Source organism: Colias eurytheme, chromosome 6 (assembly GCF_061535395.1).
Source record: "Colias eurytheme isolate Ceu_HAF_F1 chromosome 6, ilColEury1 Martin Lab GWU primary, whole genome shotgun sequence".
Taxonomy (NCBI): Eukaryota; Metazoa; Arthropoda; class Insecta; order Lepidoptera; family Pieridae; genus Colias; species Colias eurytheme.
Window position 1 is genome coordinate 8,596,180 of NC_142985.1, and position 13,013 is coordinate 8,609,192.

General features: G+C 33.7%; 1 protein-coding gene and 1 non-coding gene across 3 annotated transcripts in view; both read right to left on the bottom strand.

Annotated features, from left to right (window-relative positions):
* Positions 1–13,013, bottom strand: part of LOC149907855 (uncharacterized) — a 37,976-nt gene that overhangs the window by 3,366 nt on the left and 21,597 nt on the right. For both annotated transcript variants that reach the window (XM_090102969.1, XM_090102968.1), the window contains exons 3-7: positions 4,335–4,512; positions 3,813–4,047; positions 1,035–3,733; positions 574–780; positions 24–194 (exon numbers count right to left, since the gene is read on the bottom strand). In XM_090102969.1, the coding sequence (XP_089959095.1) occupies positions 24–194; positions 574–780; positions 1,035–3,733; positions 3,813–4,047; positions 4,335–4,512 (3,490 nt within the window). The remainder of the gene's footprint in view (positions 1–23; positions 195–573; positions 781–1,034; positions 3,734–3,812; positions 4,048–4,334; positions 4,513–13,013) is intronic.
* Positions 6,938–7,009, bottom strand: TRNAQ-CUG (transfer RNA glutamine (anticodon CUG)). Its single transcript has one exon. It is a non-coding gene; the product is annotated as a tRNA-Gln (tRNA).

Genomic DNA, 13,013 nt, shown 5'->3' on the forward strand with positions numbered 1-13,013 from the left:
GTGGAAATGGAAAATAAATATACCTTCTTCATTATACGGTATAACTTCATTATCTTCTGTCATTTCGTCCCCTAGGGCGACGCAGCTTTTTTCATCATCGCCCAGAGGACAATCAGGGTTACCGTCACAAACTTTATTCATTTCCACGCACTGTTGAGCGTTCGCACAAACAAACTGGCCTTCACCACACCATTCTGCACAACAAAATACAATTGAAATTATTTAAAAATAACGGCACATAAGTATCTATTATTATTATTTTGACAAAAGTAAATCTATCTATAATTCTGTATTGTACAGTTTATTAGTAGGTATAAACCAGTGAACAAATTTTGATGAACTATTATAGTATGTACTTATGTATATAGATTATTATCAATGACGTCGTTGAGATTATCCCTATTTGAGTAAGAACATAAACCGTTGCTTTGCTTCCGAGTAAAGCAACAACCAGAGTAATTGGTTCTAGTTGTCCATAAAATATTCAGTTTTCGTCATGCAGGTTGCAGCTTTAAGTTTTATTATGCATTGCATTAAAGATAAACTCTTCTTATATGACATTATAAATTTTACCACATTTTTTCTCATCCGAATAATCCCAGCAGTCCACGACACCGTCGCATATTTTTGCCTGAGAAAACTCAGCTCGTAAATAGTCCGCGCACGAACACGCTCGCTCATCCTCTCCGTCCGGGCAATCTATGAGTCGATTGCATCTAGACGTTAGTGGTAAACATGTCCCTGATGTACATCGAAAAGACGTTGCGTTATTGCATTCATCTGAAATAAATGCATATGAGTTTTATACAAACGCATACTGTATAAATAAAATAAAAAAAAAAATACTTGTGGCACTCGAGGACTGCCGCGGTAAAGCTATTGCATAGCATGGCATCGCTGAGCCGGTTGGAGTGGGGGGTGTTAGGATTTTTCCTTACGGAATTTTTACATTCGGTCGCCGCGCTCAGTCTGAGATAAAAGCTATGCAATAGTTTAATATATATTTTGTTTATGTTTATGAGGACCTTAATTACCTTTTTCGACTTTTTCCTTTTCTTTATGGGGTTTTTCATAATAAGGTTTACTATTACTTTTTTCTGAATTATCAAAATTATTTTCGTCTTGCTTTGAAGGTTGAATTTTATTATAAGTTTTTGTTAATATTTTAAATCCTGCTTGATTGAGGGTATAACTAGATGGAATAGCTTTCGTTGATATAACCCCTCCAGGTGAACGGAATAAACTGTTATTATTATAATCTGATATTGTAGCAAGACTTGCAAGTTGTTTTAACTTATCCACTGTCAGTGTACTTGTTTGGTTTACGGGTATCTCCAAAACTACATCAGGATCTAATGCTAATTCATAAGACGGTAAAATTTTAGTTTTGTTTGCTTGTTTACTGCTAACGCTTCCTGTTACATGATAAGAAACTCTATACGTTCCTTGAGGAACAAAAGTTGTGTTGATCTTATCAGTTCCAGTAGGAATAAATTTTGTGAAATTATCATTCGATTTTGGTAATCGATTGTTGCTATGAATATTTTGTGTACTATCATCAACTTTTATCGCGTCTCTGACGCTAGTCAAATAACTTTGTCCGTCATATTCATAACCTTCGTCCATATTTGTAGCAACTGTTATTATTTCAGAGGCTTCTGGAATAACTTCTTTGAAATCATTTAAATGGTCTCTTAAGTTTGGTTCATGGACGTCGCTGTAAAAACCACGAACACTTTCTTTGAATCTTGGTGGTTCAATTTTGGGTCTGGGTCTCAATGGTCTGTTCATACCAAGATTTGATTTCGCTGGTAGTAGTGTAATAACAGCTGGTGTAGTTATTTCCAGTTCTTCGTCGGATACTATCTCAACAGACCCAGTCATTGAATCATCATCATCTATATTGGAGAGATTCGTTTTTGAAGTCTCTTCTTTCGCAATATCAAATCTGCGTTCCGGTGGCTTTTCAGATGTAGTTTGAGTGTATTTCTTTATAATATCGGTCAAATTTCGAAGGATTGAAATTTTATTTTGAAATTTTGGTGTAGTATTTGGAAACGAAGCATCATTTTTTGTAATAATGGCTTGTAATGTGTCGTTGTAATACTTATCAGGTGCTGTTTTGTTCACCGAATCATTATTATTATTAGTAGAAGTATTTACTAATTCCCATGTGTGAATTGGTGCACTTGTGGAAGGAATCAATGAAACTTTGTTATTAGGTCGTTTCGTTGAATGTTCTTTAATATGTTGTTCATCGTTTCTTTTTGTGGTCGAAACATTCAATGGTGTTTCACTTATATTATAATTATTGGTAATTGTACTAATAATTTCAATAGTTGTTGGAGTTATTGTACTCGTAGTCGTAGTAGATGTAGATGTATTATTTCTTTTTACAATAGATGTTCCATCAACAAATATTTTTTCCGTATCATTATCAATGCGATCGAATTGCATAACATTGATAGAGACTGAAGTTGTCTTATCTTTAGGCGGGCGCTCAATGGGCTTACCGTCATTATCATCAATACTGTGTTTTGACTCTGATACATCCTCAACTACTCCACTTATTTTGTCTACAGGCAAAGGGTGAGGTTTAGGGTAACTAGAACCTAAGGTTTCCATGTCTTTAAGAGGAGGCGCATACGTAGGTAATGTAAAGCTTGTATATACAGGACTTGGAATGTAAATATCTGCGGCTAGATTAGGATCTACATTATACAAACCACCAGGTCTACCAACTGGCTTTTCTTTATGTTTTGCAGGTGGTATTGGTGTAAGCATGCTCTCTAAAACAGAAATGTCTTCCACTACTTCTGCAACACCAATCCTCTCTTCAGGACCTTGTTCGCTTATTTCTTCTTCTTTAATTGGCACTTTGCTACTTGTTTCATAGTAAGGTCTAGTGATAGGGCGCCACGGTTCATTATCAATTACATGCGGCACCGTAAAAAGTGTATCAATCTTGGGAAGATCTTTATCGTGGTTTTCATTTGTAAGTAGGTCAAATAATATTTGAGATACATTATTTGTTGTAGTTAAAAATGTAGTACTTGAAGGAGTTGTTGTACTTGTTGTAGTAGAAGTTTTAGTAATCGGTTGTGATTTGCTTGTTGTTCTTTCAGTTTCTTTTTTTATCGTCGCTTCCGTTTTTGGCTTTATATTTAGTGCTGATTTTATTGTAAATGGGCGGTTAGATGTAGTGACTGAAAATTTTCTTGTTGTAGTTGTTTTAGCAGTAGTTTTCGTTGTAGGTTTTAATGTCGTAGTTGTAGTCGATGTGTTTCTTGGTGCTTTTGTAATTGAAGTGTGTTTACGATTGTATTTATCATCGTGCTTGGTTTGTTTATTTTCTGTTATATCAGCTTCTGTCTTAGTAATTTGAAAAGATCCAAAAGATCCTTGTACTACTGGTATATTTTCTGTATCAATTTCAGGTTCATCTGGATCTTTATTTTTATCTTGATTTGGTTTTACTGTTGTCTTACGTACAACACCTACTCTGCTTTGTTTATCTTGTCCGTTTTGAGTTGAAGATATTTTGGGGTGACTAGTAGCTAAGCTTTCATTAAGAGCTTCCTTTACATATTGCTCTGAGTGATATGTATGTTCTAAATCTCTTTTTATAATAATACTGCTTGGATCAATTTTTATTTGCCCAAAAGCAGAATGTTTCGATTGTATGTCTTGTATTATTACATTCTTCAATGTTTCTTCAATGTTCGACACGGAGCTGTAAAAATACAAACCATTTAATTGATACATTAATTAAAGTATACAATATTCATTTAACTTGCAGGTTTTTTATTTACCTCGGTATTTTTCTTCTATCTAAATATAGTCTGAAATGTACATCTAAGCGTCGATCACCAAAACCAGTTACGATAGCCCCAGCAAAGGCCTGTCGTAGTGGCGAGGGGGCAGCGAACACCTGGCGCAGTGAGACGCCGTACCGACGCGCTCTCTCCCTCCACGCGGGACTCCCGGGAGCCCCGCCGTACACGTCCCCGCGGGTCACTCTTAGCGTGCCTTCGAATGTCATTATGGCTGAAAATTGATAATAATAAATTTAAAAATATAGTTCTTTAACTTAGTCAACAATTTTTCTTTGAAAACTTCTGAAAATTTTTTAGATTTGAACTTTCAGAAGAAGCTAATTGCGACTATAAAAAATATCCATTCGATCATCATAAGGATGTTCAAATTTGGATGTAACTTATTAAAATTGTTTATTATAAGCTCTATATAAAGTTACCTACTTACATTAATTATAAATTTATAACCATACCTAATACAATACATTTTCTAAATTCGCAGTGATTAGAATAACTTACGTTCTCCATTGTCTGGTCTCAATGCTCCCATATAAAACGCTAGAGCAGCAACAGCCAGGACTGCAACAGCGGCAAGTAGGGCTCCCCCCACCAGCGCCGCAGAGCAGAGACCACCTCCCCTACTACCTCCCCCGCTGCCCACTCTCGGGTACCCTCCACCAGCAAACCGGTATTCACTCTGCAAATAATCACCAATAATAAGATCAAACAAATGTAGCTTCCATTTACTTTTATTACGTCACATACGGAGATTAATATAACCTTAAAGTTATTAAACACTAAACATTATTATTATTTAATAATACGTGATGCGTGGTTTTCAATTCGACATTGACCCGGCTCATGAACTTCAACATTAATTGCTTAAATAGCATAACTAAAACAAAAATAGTTGTTATTTAATTGAATATACATTACTGGTATGTAAATAAATTATGAGTATTCTCATATTTGGGGTTCGTCAAATATCTACGTCGGGAAATGTGGCCAAGCAGTTTAACCAACGATTACCGTGCCAATGCCGCTGGGAACGGTCTAATAGCTCTCTGGGAAACGCCGCCGGTGGGCTGTATATCAATCTGATATATATTTAACTACAACATTTCAACGTCTATTTGAGCGATTTAACATGCATTGGCCTGGGGCCTTAGACAAAGTAACAATTAAAAAACGATAACGAAGTTAGAAAAGGCAAAAATGTATGGGATTGACATACGCCGCGTTAGATCACGTGGTCTATCTAATGTCAATCCCATACATTTTTCCTTTTCTAACTTCGTTATCGTTTTTTAATTGTTACTTTGTCTACGGGCCCTTATTTAGCTTGTTTTTAGTTCACAAATTGTCAGGGCGTTGCAATCTTTTTTCTAACGTTAATCGCATCTGCTGCTTGTATCAGTGTAAGTACAATAAGTGAAGGAGAAATGCAAACTTATAATATGTAGAGATAGGCTTTTAAATAATTACTTCTTAGACTTACATTCTCGCCAATATTTTTATATAAGGGATGCAGAACTCCAGTTAATCAATAAAGAGTGAAAGTAATATACATGTGAGCTGATTCATTATACTTAATACTCTGTACAAAGTGCCAATACACCATGTGACCTCAGCTTAACCTAAATGTTTCGTTTACAATTTGGAAGCATTTTTATAGCTCTGTCTTAAAAACGTAACATTAATTGCAATATTTTGTTCAAGTTTTACCATACATATTTCAATGTTTTTACAGCCTTTTCTTGTAAGTAATTATGTGCATAATATCAAATTATACAATCAGTACTAACTACTAAGGCACAAACGCACCCGCTGTCGCAGCGGAAAATTTCCCGGAATGGACATTAAAAATATAATGGTGGTTCAAAAATTCTTTGTCCGTGTTATGACATTCATTTATTTATAAAACAATTCAGAACATCCCAGATATTTCAGGGACCCTATGCTATTTGCTTATATAATGCATCACTTTCAAGAAAAAGCTCCGAATTACGATGAGACAAATATTTCGGCCTGATGAGTTTTTGCAGCAATAATTACCGCGTGGCAGCGGCATCATTAAAAGGTAGCATCGCATTTATAAAGACGAAGAACTGAGACGTGGAGATACCTTCCTGTCGCATCCAATAAAGAATAATACGGTAAAGTGTGACTGCAGTCATTAATGTTGACAGAAAGAAACTTTCATCAACTAATAATTCACTGATGATCCAGACCACCCAACCCAAATAATATTGAAAATGTGTCAGATACATTTTAATCAACCGCAAAGATTTTAGTGAAGCTTGAAAAGTGTTTGAAGATGAAAAAGTGACATATTTGAACTTCATGCACATCAATCTCTCTTTATTTGAGTTCCGTTTTGAAATATTTGGTTTATTTTGTCACTGTAAATTCATATGTTTTCAAATTTGTATTCAATGTCTGAGCCGAGATGTTATGCTAATTTTGATGTGATTATCGGATCATTGGCGAGCTATCTCGTTGGACCATCGATACCGGAGTAAGAACAAATATTTATTACAGACATACAGCATACTTTATACTTATCACTGTACCGAACATTCGTGAGTAATTGAGCCAATTTAAATTACCCTTCGAGTAATGAGGCTTTTGAGTCTTACCGACATTTCGGAATCTTACCATCAGGCATCACCTGATCATAATATGTACAAAGAAATGGGTATATAGGAATGTGTTTAAATAAATTGTATGAAAATTAAATGATTATTGCTAGCGTAAAAACGACATTATAGAATATATTTCGTCATACAGAAACGTTAATATGTATTATGTAATACAATACTATAATATATGCGACAATTATGACGTAATACGTATGCTTTATATTATTTAGTTACTTGTTCATTGTGTTTATTTAGTTACTAGTTCGCAGTTACTGTCCTAATATATGTTTGCAGTTCAATTACAAAATATTATACCTACCTATGATACTAAAATGTTAAAAATAGTATGTATTATTTGCAAATTGCATTACCTACATAAGGAAGTAGCAAAGTAAATAATCTAATGACTCCTACCTATAAGTTTAAGGTATAAATAATAAAAAAGGAAACAGAAAGAAACAGTATATCGGAACAAAAGTCAGGTTCCACCGAGATTTGAACTCGGATCGCTGGATTCAGAGTCCAGAGTGCTAACCATTACACCATGGAACCGGCGATGTACCGATTCTAAATTGTAGATATATTTATACAGAAAAAATACATCATATTATTTCAGTGTTAGTAGATAATTATTAGTCAAAAAGCTCATTACTATAATAAGAAGTTAGAATAAATGTCTTGTGATTTTATTTTTAATTTTCTTTTCAGAATTTGGTAGCAGCAAAAAATAACCTTTATTTTAAACAATTGAAAATCCAAAATTAGATACGTTTGCAAAGAATATAAATTAATAAAAATAATTAATTTGAAAAATTAGTTCTTACCTCTATGTCATTTTCAGATTTTATTATATGAATGGCCTAGATTTCCGAGTTAATGTTAATCTATTCAAACAAATCTTTCAGTCTGCCGCCTTTTACTACTTTCCTTCGTCTTTACGGCCTATCAAATTTGAATAGAACTGTCGTTCACTATGTTTTTAGGGTGAGAATCTTTAAGTACAAACTGCATTGACATGTTTATCATCTCGTTTTCATGGTAGATCTTAATAATTTAAGTCTCTTGTAGATTATGTATAGGTACATCTGCGTGTCACTGATCCAGAACGACGCTCTCGGCAATTTGCCAACGCGAAGCACCGCTAGCGCTAATGTAGGTTACATTATACATTTGATTGAATACCAAATAGCTAGACTGTTTGACACGTATTTTGTTGCATGCTTGTTAACGATATTTTCCACTTGATTCTTTTTATTTGATTCGATCCGTGAATGGCACACCGGATGACCCAAATTTCATATTACGCAATTTAACCCCTATATGGGCTTCACTGAAGCCCCATGTGAATAATAAGGTTTTTGCTGACAATATTGGTATTCAGTTTATTCATCCTGCTACATTATCGAATCGAAGGAACAGAATTACGGAACGTTTCTTTTCCCAGTGTGTTTAGAGCTTACTTTATTTACATTTTTACAATTGTATGAAAACTTACGGCTTGTTAACTTTCACCTGCTACATGCATTGAGTGTTCATTTTCCTGTTATTTATTTTTTTTAAGCTTTTGAATTATTATTACTAAAATATACATAGGATAATAATGCCTTACAAATAAACCTCAACTTTATTGAATTACATACCAACTCATATTGTAATTTACAACCGGCTTTGAGATGCGTCCATAGCAGACACGATAAAAATAATCCGAACTCCATTAAGATAGCCCCTAAGGTGTAATTATCGTTATCTCACGAAGAGTTACGTGTTCGTTAGTCTCTACTTCAAGATGCACGGAGCTGCCCTTGCATACAGTGATACAGCGCACACTGGTCGGCCTTGTGGGATGCATGACCTCATGAGATCTATGAGTACCAGCTATAATACCTCCCTCAGTTTATCCTATTACCCGTCTGACATGTGAGACTGAGCATAGATGTCTGTTAATTGAGAGACACTAAAGTGCACCACATCATTCCTTATTATGTATTTATAGTAGCCCATTTAGATGGTGCATTTTTCACATTTCCATACTGTCAATTTAAAATATTAAAAGACAGGATTGTAGATGATTGTAGTTCATGCTCTACAATTAATAGGTATGTATCTTCTTAATTAGCTAATTATTGTTTTCGTATAATCAGTCAATCGATCATTATTTTTAAATGCTGTTGTAAAATAACTTTCGTAAAATGAATAATTGCTATTATAATAATTAAAGGGCAAGGCTTTAAGGTCATGGGTGAGCACTGAGCATGCACACTTCGGACACGCTTACTGCCTTATCAGTCACGGCACTACTGCGTATTGTTTAACACATGCAATTAATCATTTATCCGTGTTTCATTCACGCATAACATAAATATGATATAAAGACACTTTTCGTACAAATTCATTTGCAATCGAAGCAGATATTACATGTTTTTTCTAGAACATCTGTCTCTTTAAACTTCAATGGTCGATGTTTGTGATATTCATACGCTCATCATAAATGTTTGTACACACATATAAACATACATGTTATATCTAGTAGCCTTCTGAAATGATTACCTGTAATAATCATTATTATAACTACAATACTACCATGCACGACAGGAAGAGTTTTTGTAACAAAACCTTCAATTTTTATATAATATCTCTACGTATCACAATAATTATTATTCTCATAACAAAAGAAGCTGTATGTTATTCCATGAATGACGTTGTTTTGTTTCATTTTGAGATAATCGTCGTCGTCGATTATTTGAGATAATAATTAAAGCAATTAATTCGAAATATAATTTCCTAATATCTGGATTAACTAAAAGGCTTAGAAAACGCATAGAGCTTCTGGCAGAAGCCTGTGGGTACTAAATAAGATAAAAAAAATCATTATAACCATCATCAGTTTATCATATTTTTTTAGCAACTCATTCAAATTACATTAATCTGCATCTTTGATACAATGCAGTAAGATAAAGTTTTTGTTAACTGTAACAGAAAAAACTATAAGCAACAAACAATGCAAATCGTGTTCATGGTACATGATTGTAATAAAAAGACCGCCAACTGTTGGGAACGGTATAAGTTATGATAAATCAGTTGGTCAGTATTGAGATCTTTTTATTATTTATCTCCGCCCCATATAGGAGAATAACTATTATTACATTGCAAAAATCATAAATAATGTTTGATAAAAATAATTGATGAAGCAGTACGGAGTTCGTCGAACCAGTAAGTATAGACTAAAAAAAAATATATAAGTGTATTTTATTTGCTCACACTTCGTTACACTCCTACACACCAAATTATTTATTGACTTGAATTGAATTCAAGTCAATAAATACCAAAATCAAATTTGACATATATATATAAGAATTTTAAATATTATATTAAAATTCACAATACCTGCTGTGTATTTTTTTTCTATTTTGATAACAGAAGTTAGCGCTGTGTAATCAAAACTTTCTGCTAATGTTGCCAAGTTGTCCGATCTACCTCCGTAAATTCTTATACCAATTGGTCTACTTCGAAAGTTTTGGTTTATCTTTTAAACTTTATGCGCATAGTATCGTCTTTCAAGTTTCAAGTATTGTCTATTCTAGTGTTGTCTTTAATTAAAACAACCAAGAACAAAATCATGTTACATTTGTCGGTTACAATGGTGTGTTATGTATTTTTTCATCCATGATCTCATATTTAATTTAGCATCACTTTGATTGATAGAAACAAAGCACGGGGGCGACCGGTAAGTTTTGAAGTATTTATGGTACAAAAAAACCACATACACACACCTGACACAGTAAAAAATATCATGAGTTAGAGGCTTTGAACTGTATCAAGATTCAAGGTTAATTATTGTGTTGAAGATGTATTGTTGAAGCACTGAATCGTAATACCTCTACCTATATCCAAAGCCATGTAATTACGAATATCTCCGCCTCTAGTTAAGTCTAAGTGGATATGTTTCATGTATGTAATTCTGTATTTCTCAGGATAAATTATTTTTCCGGTTTTAAGTGGTATTCCCTAAAAATATGATAACTAGAAGATCTTGTTTACGTCTCGGCGAAATTGAAGGATAAAGTGGATTAAGATGGATAACATTACCGAACTTGTAACTCAGATTTTCAGAATTCATGTGCGTAGGTATTTAGAAAGATAGTAAGCAAAGCCAGATGGCTTTGCTTACGAACTTTATATGCTTATTCTTTATATGGATATTCGTAATTTATATGCTTATTCTATATAGGTTTCATTCATTATTTTAAAGTTTTGTATTCTGAGCAGAAACGAGCTTCTCCTATTTCAAGATGCTAAGGATCAAAATATAGGCGTTTATGTTAAATTGTAACACACAGACAATGGGAATTACTCCCGACATTATGAATAATATGATAATTCATCTTTAACTTCAACAATCACAAATATTTAAACGAAACTTAACATGTATAACGAAAATCATTAGTCACTGAGGTTCCAAGGATTCCAAGAGCAGATTTAACACAACAGTAAAACAAAAGAATGCCGGAAATACTTGTGATATTTGTTACCCGTCATGTACCTTCATAAGACTGATATTGTCATTGTAAAGCTAAGTAGAGCAACTACAAATAGGTACATGTTATGGTTGTTTTTTAAACGTAGGTGTTTTTTAAACATAGGTTTAAACTATTTTATATTGTGGAGAATATAATAAATGACATATGGATATTTTTTCTTAATTTTTAAAACAAAGCAGTCTTTTTTTATTTTTCCTTTTATGTATTTGAAAAAAAAAAACAATTCTACAACATAAAGACTGAGATATTTAACCTTGTTGTAAGCATTGAAGAATGCGTTTTTGCAAAAAAGTGGAATGCACCGCGAAGAAGTGCTGTCAGAGCCAGACCGTTGTATCGGAGATTGAAGATCACATTGATTACTTTAATGTCTCGTCACATTCCACAATAGATTGCTCGTGATTTTGATTTTATGGACATAATATCAAACGACATCATTCTTAGATATTGTATTTTCTAGAAACTGTATCACCTTAATCTATCGTTTGAATGTGGGAAATTAAAATCGAAGTTCGAACAAAGATTATGACAAAGCACTTTTCCACGCCTTTAACTCTAACACACATAAGCATTAAGCATTAGGATTAGACCTTTTACAATATCTATTTATATAGTTTTTTAATAAATGTAGAGCTACGAGAATAACGCTAGGTATTGATTTCTACAATTTAATAGGATTTTATTTGTGGAATTTGTTGCTCATATTCGTAAACGTATTCATGGAGAGAGCTGCAGTATCTGCCGCAAGCTTGCCTCGTCAGAGTGTGTCGAGTAACGGGACCGACGTCACGCCGTGCGATACGCCTCAACGATAAAGCTATACGCTCTGACTCTGATTAAGCTTACATTTTTTGTTATATTTTCCACCTAAAAACTCCAGAATTATCGCCTCATTGGCTATATGAATTACTAATGTTTGTGCGTTTTTCTATAATCAGCATCGCAGCTACTAGAAGCTTCGTGGAACAAAGAGGCTATAGTTTACGATCTCCATATAGATAAAGAAATCGTTAACAAATACCAAGTATTATTAAATATGTGATTAGTTACGAGGTATTATGACAATATGTTAACAATGTTAGAGGTATTTAACCCCTTACCGCATACAAAGCCATCTATGGACGACGAAGTTCATGAATTTTTTATAGGCTAACTATAAACAATATCTAAAAAAACTACCATACATCTTAAACAGCATTTCATTGAGAATTGGAATGTAATTAATTTATACAGTGTAAATATTATCCATCAGATATATTATAGATTTAGTCTAGCGCGTGCGACGGTTTGGGTGCGCGGAAAAAACCGTGATTTTCAAATTAAGATTTCAATATCAAAAAGGTGAGTAAAGCCATGAAAAAAAATATAACTTCATTCTTTAGTCTTTCTAAAATAAGGTAAAACATTTGGTTTGGTTGTTTTTTTGCTTTTATCATATTATTTTTGTACTTTTCCAAATCTGTCATATTTGGCTTCGTATGCATTCCGTCCAAAATATATTATGTCATATGTGGCTCGGTATGCATTCAAGGATACTTTCACTGATTGTTCCAGTATCGATCCTGGACACTTTAATCTCACTGCTAAGCATGTAAATATCATATCATCATCAATAAATACAGACTCATGCTATATGCCACTGTATGATTTTTAATTAGCCGTTTCAGAGCAAATGCGAAAGTCAGGGAAAGCTCTTATTACCAAAAGACGTGGTCGTCTCTCAAAAACTTATGAACATCGGCATCTCTGGAGTCTCCTCAGTATTCCTGACTCGCCAATTGCCGCAAAAAAGCTACGAAAAACTCCTGCAAGACATCTAGATTTTCACTTTGACGATTTTTACGATCACGACACTTTTGTACGATCTGATGGGATTAGTCATTACCCAATTTGGAAGAAGAACACCCGTCAGATATGCCTATATTGTTCCAATTTCGTTCCTTCACGTTATGTGAAAAATATAACGTGTTTTTATGTTATAATCACAAACGTAATTGTTTTAAGCAATTTCACGAAGT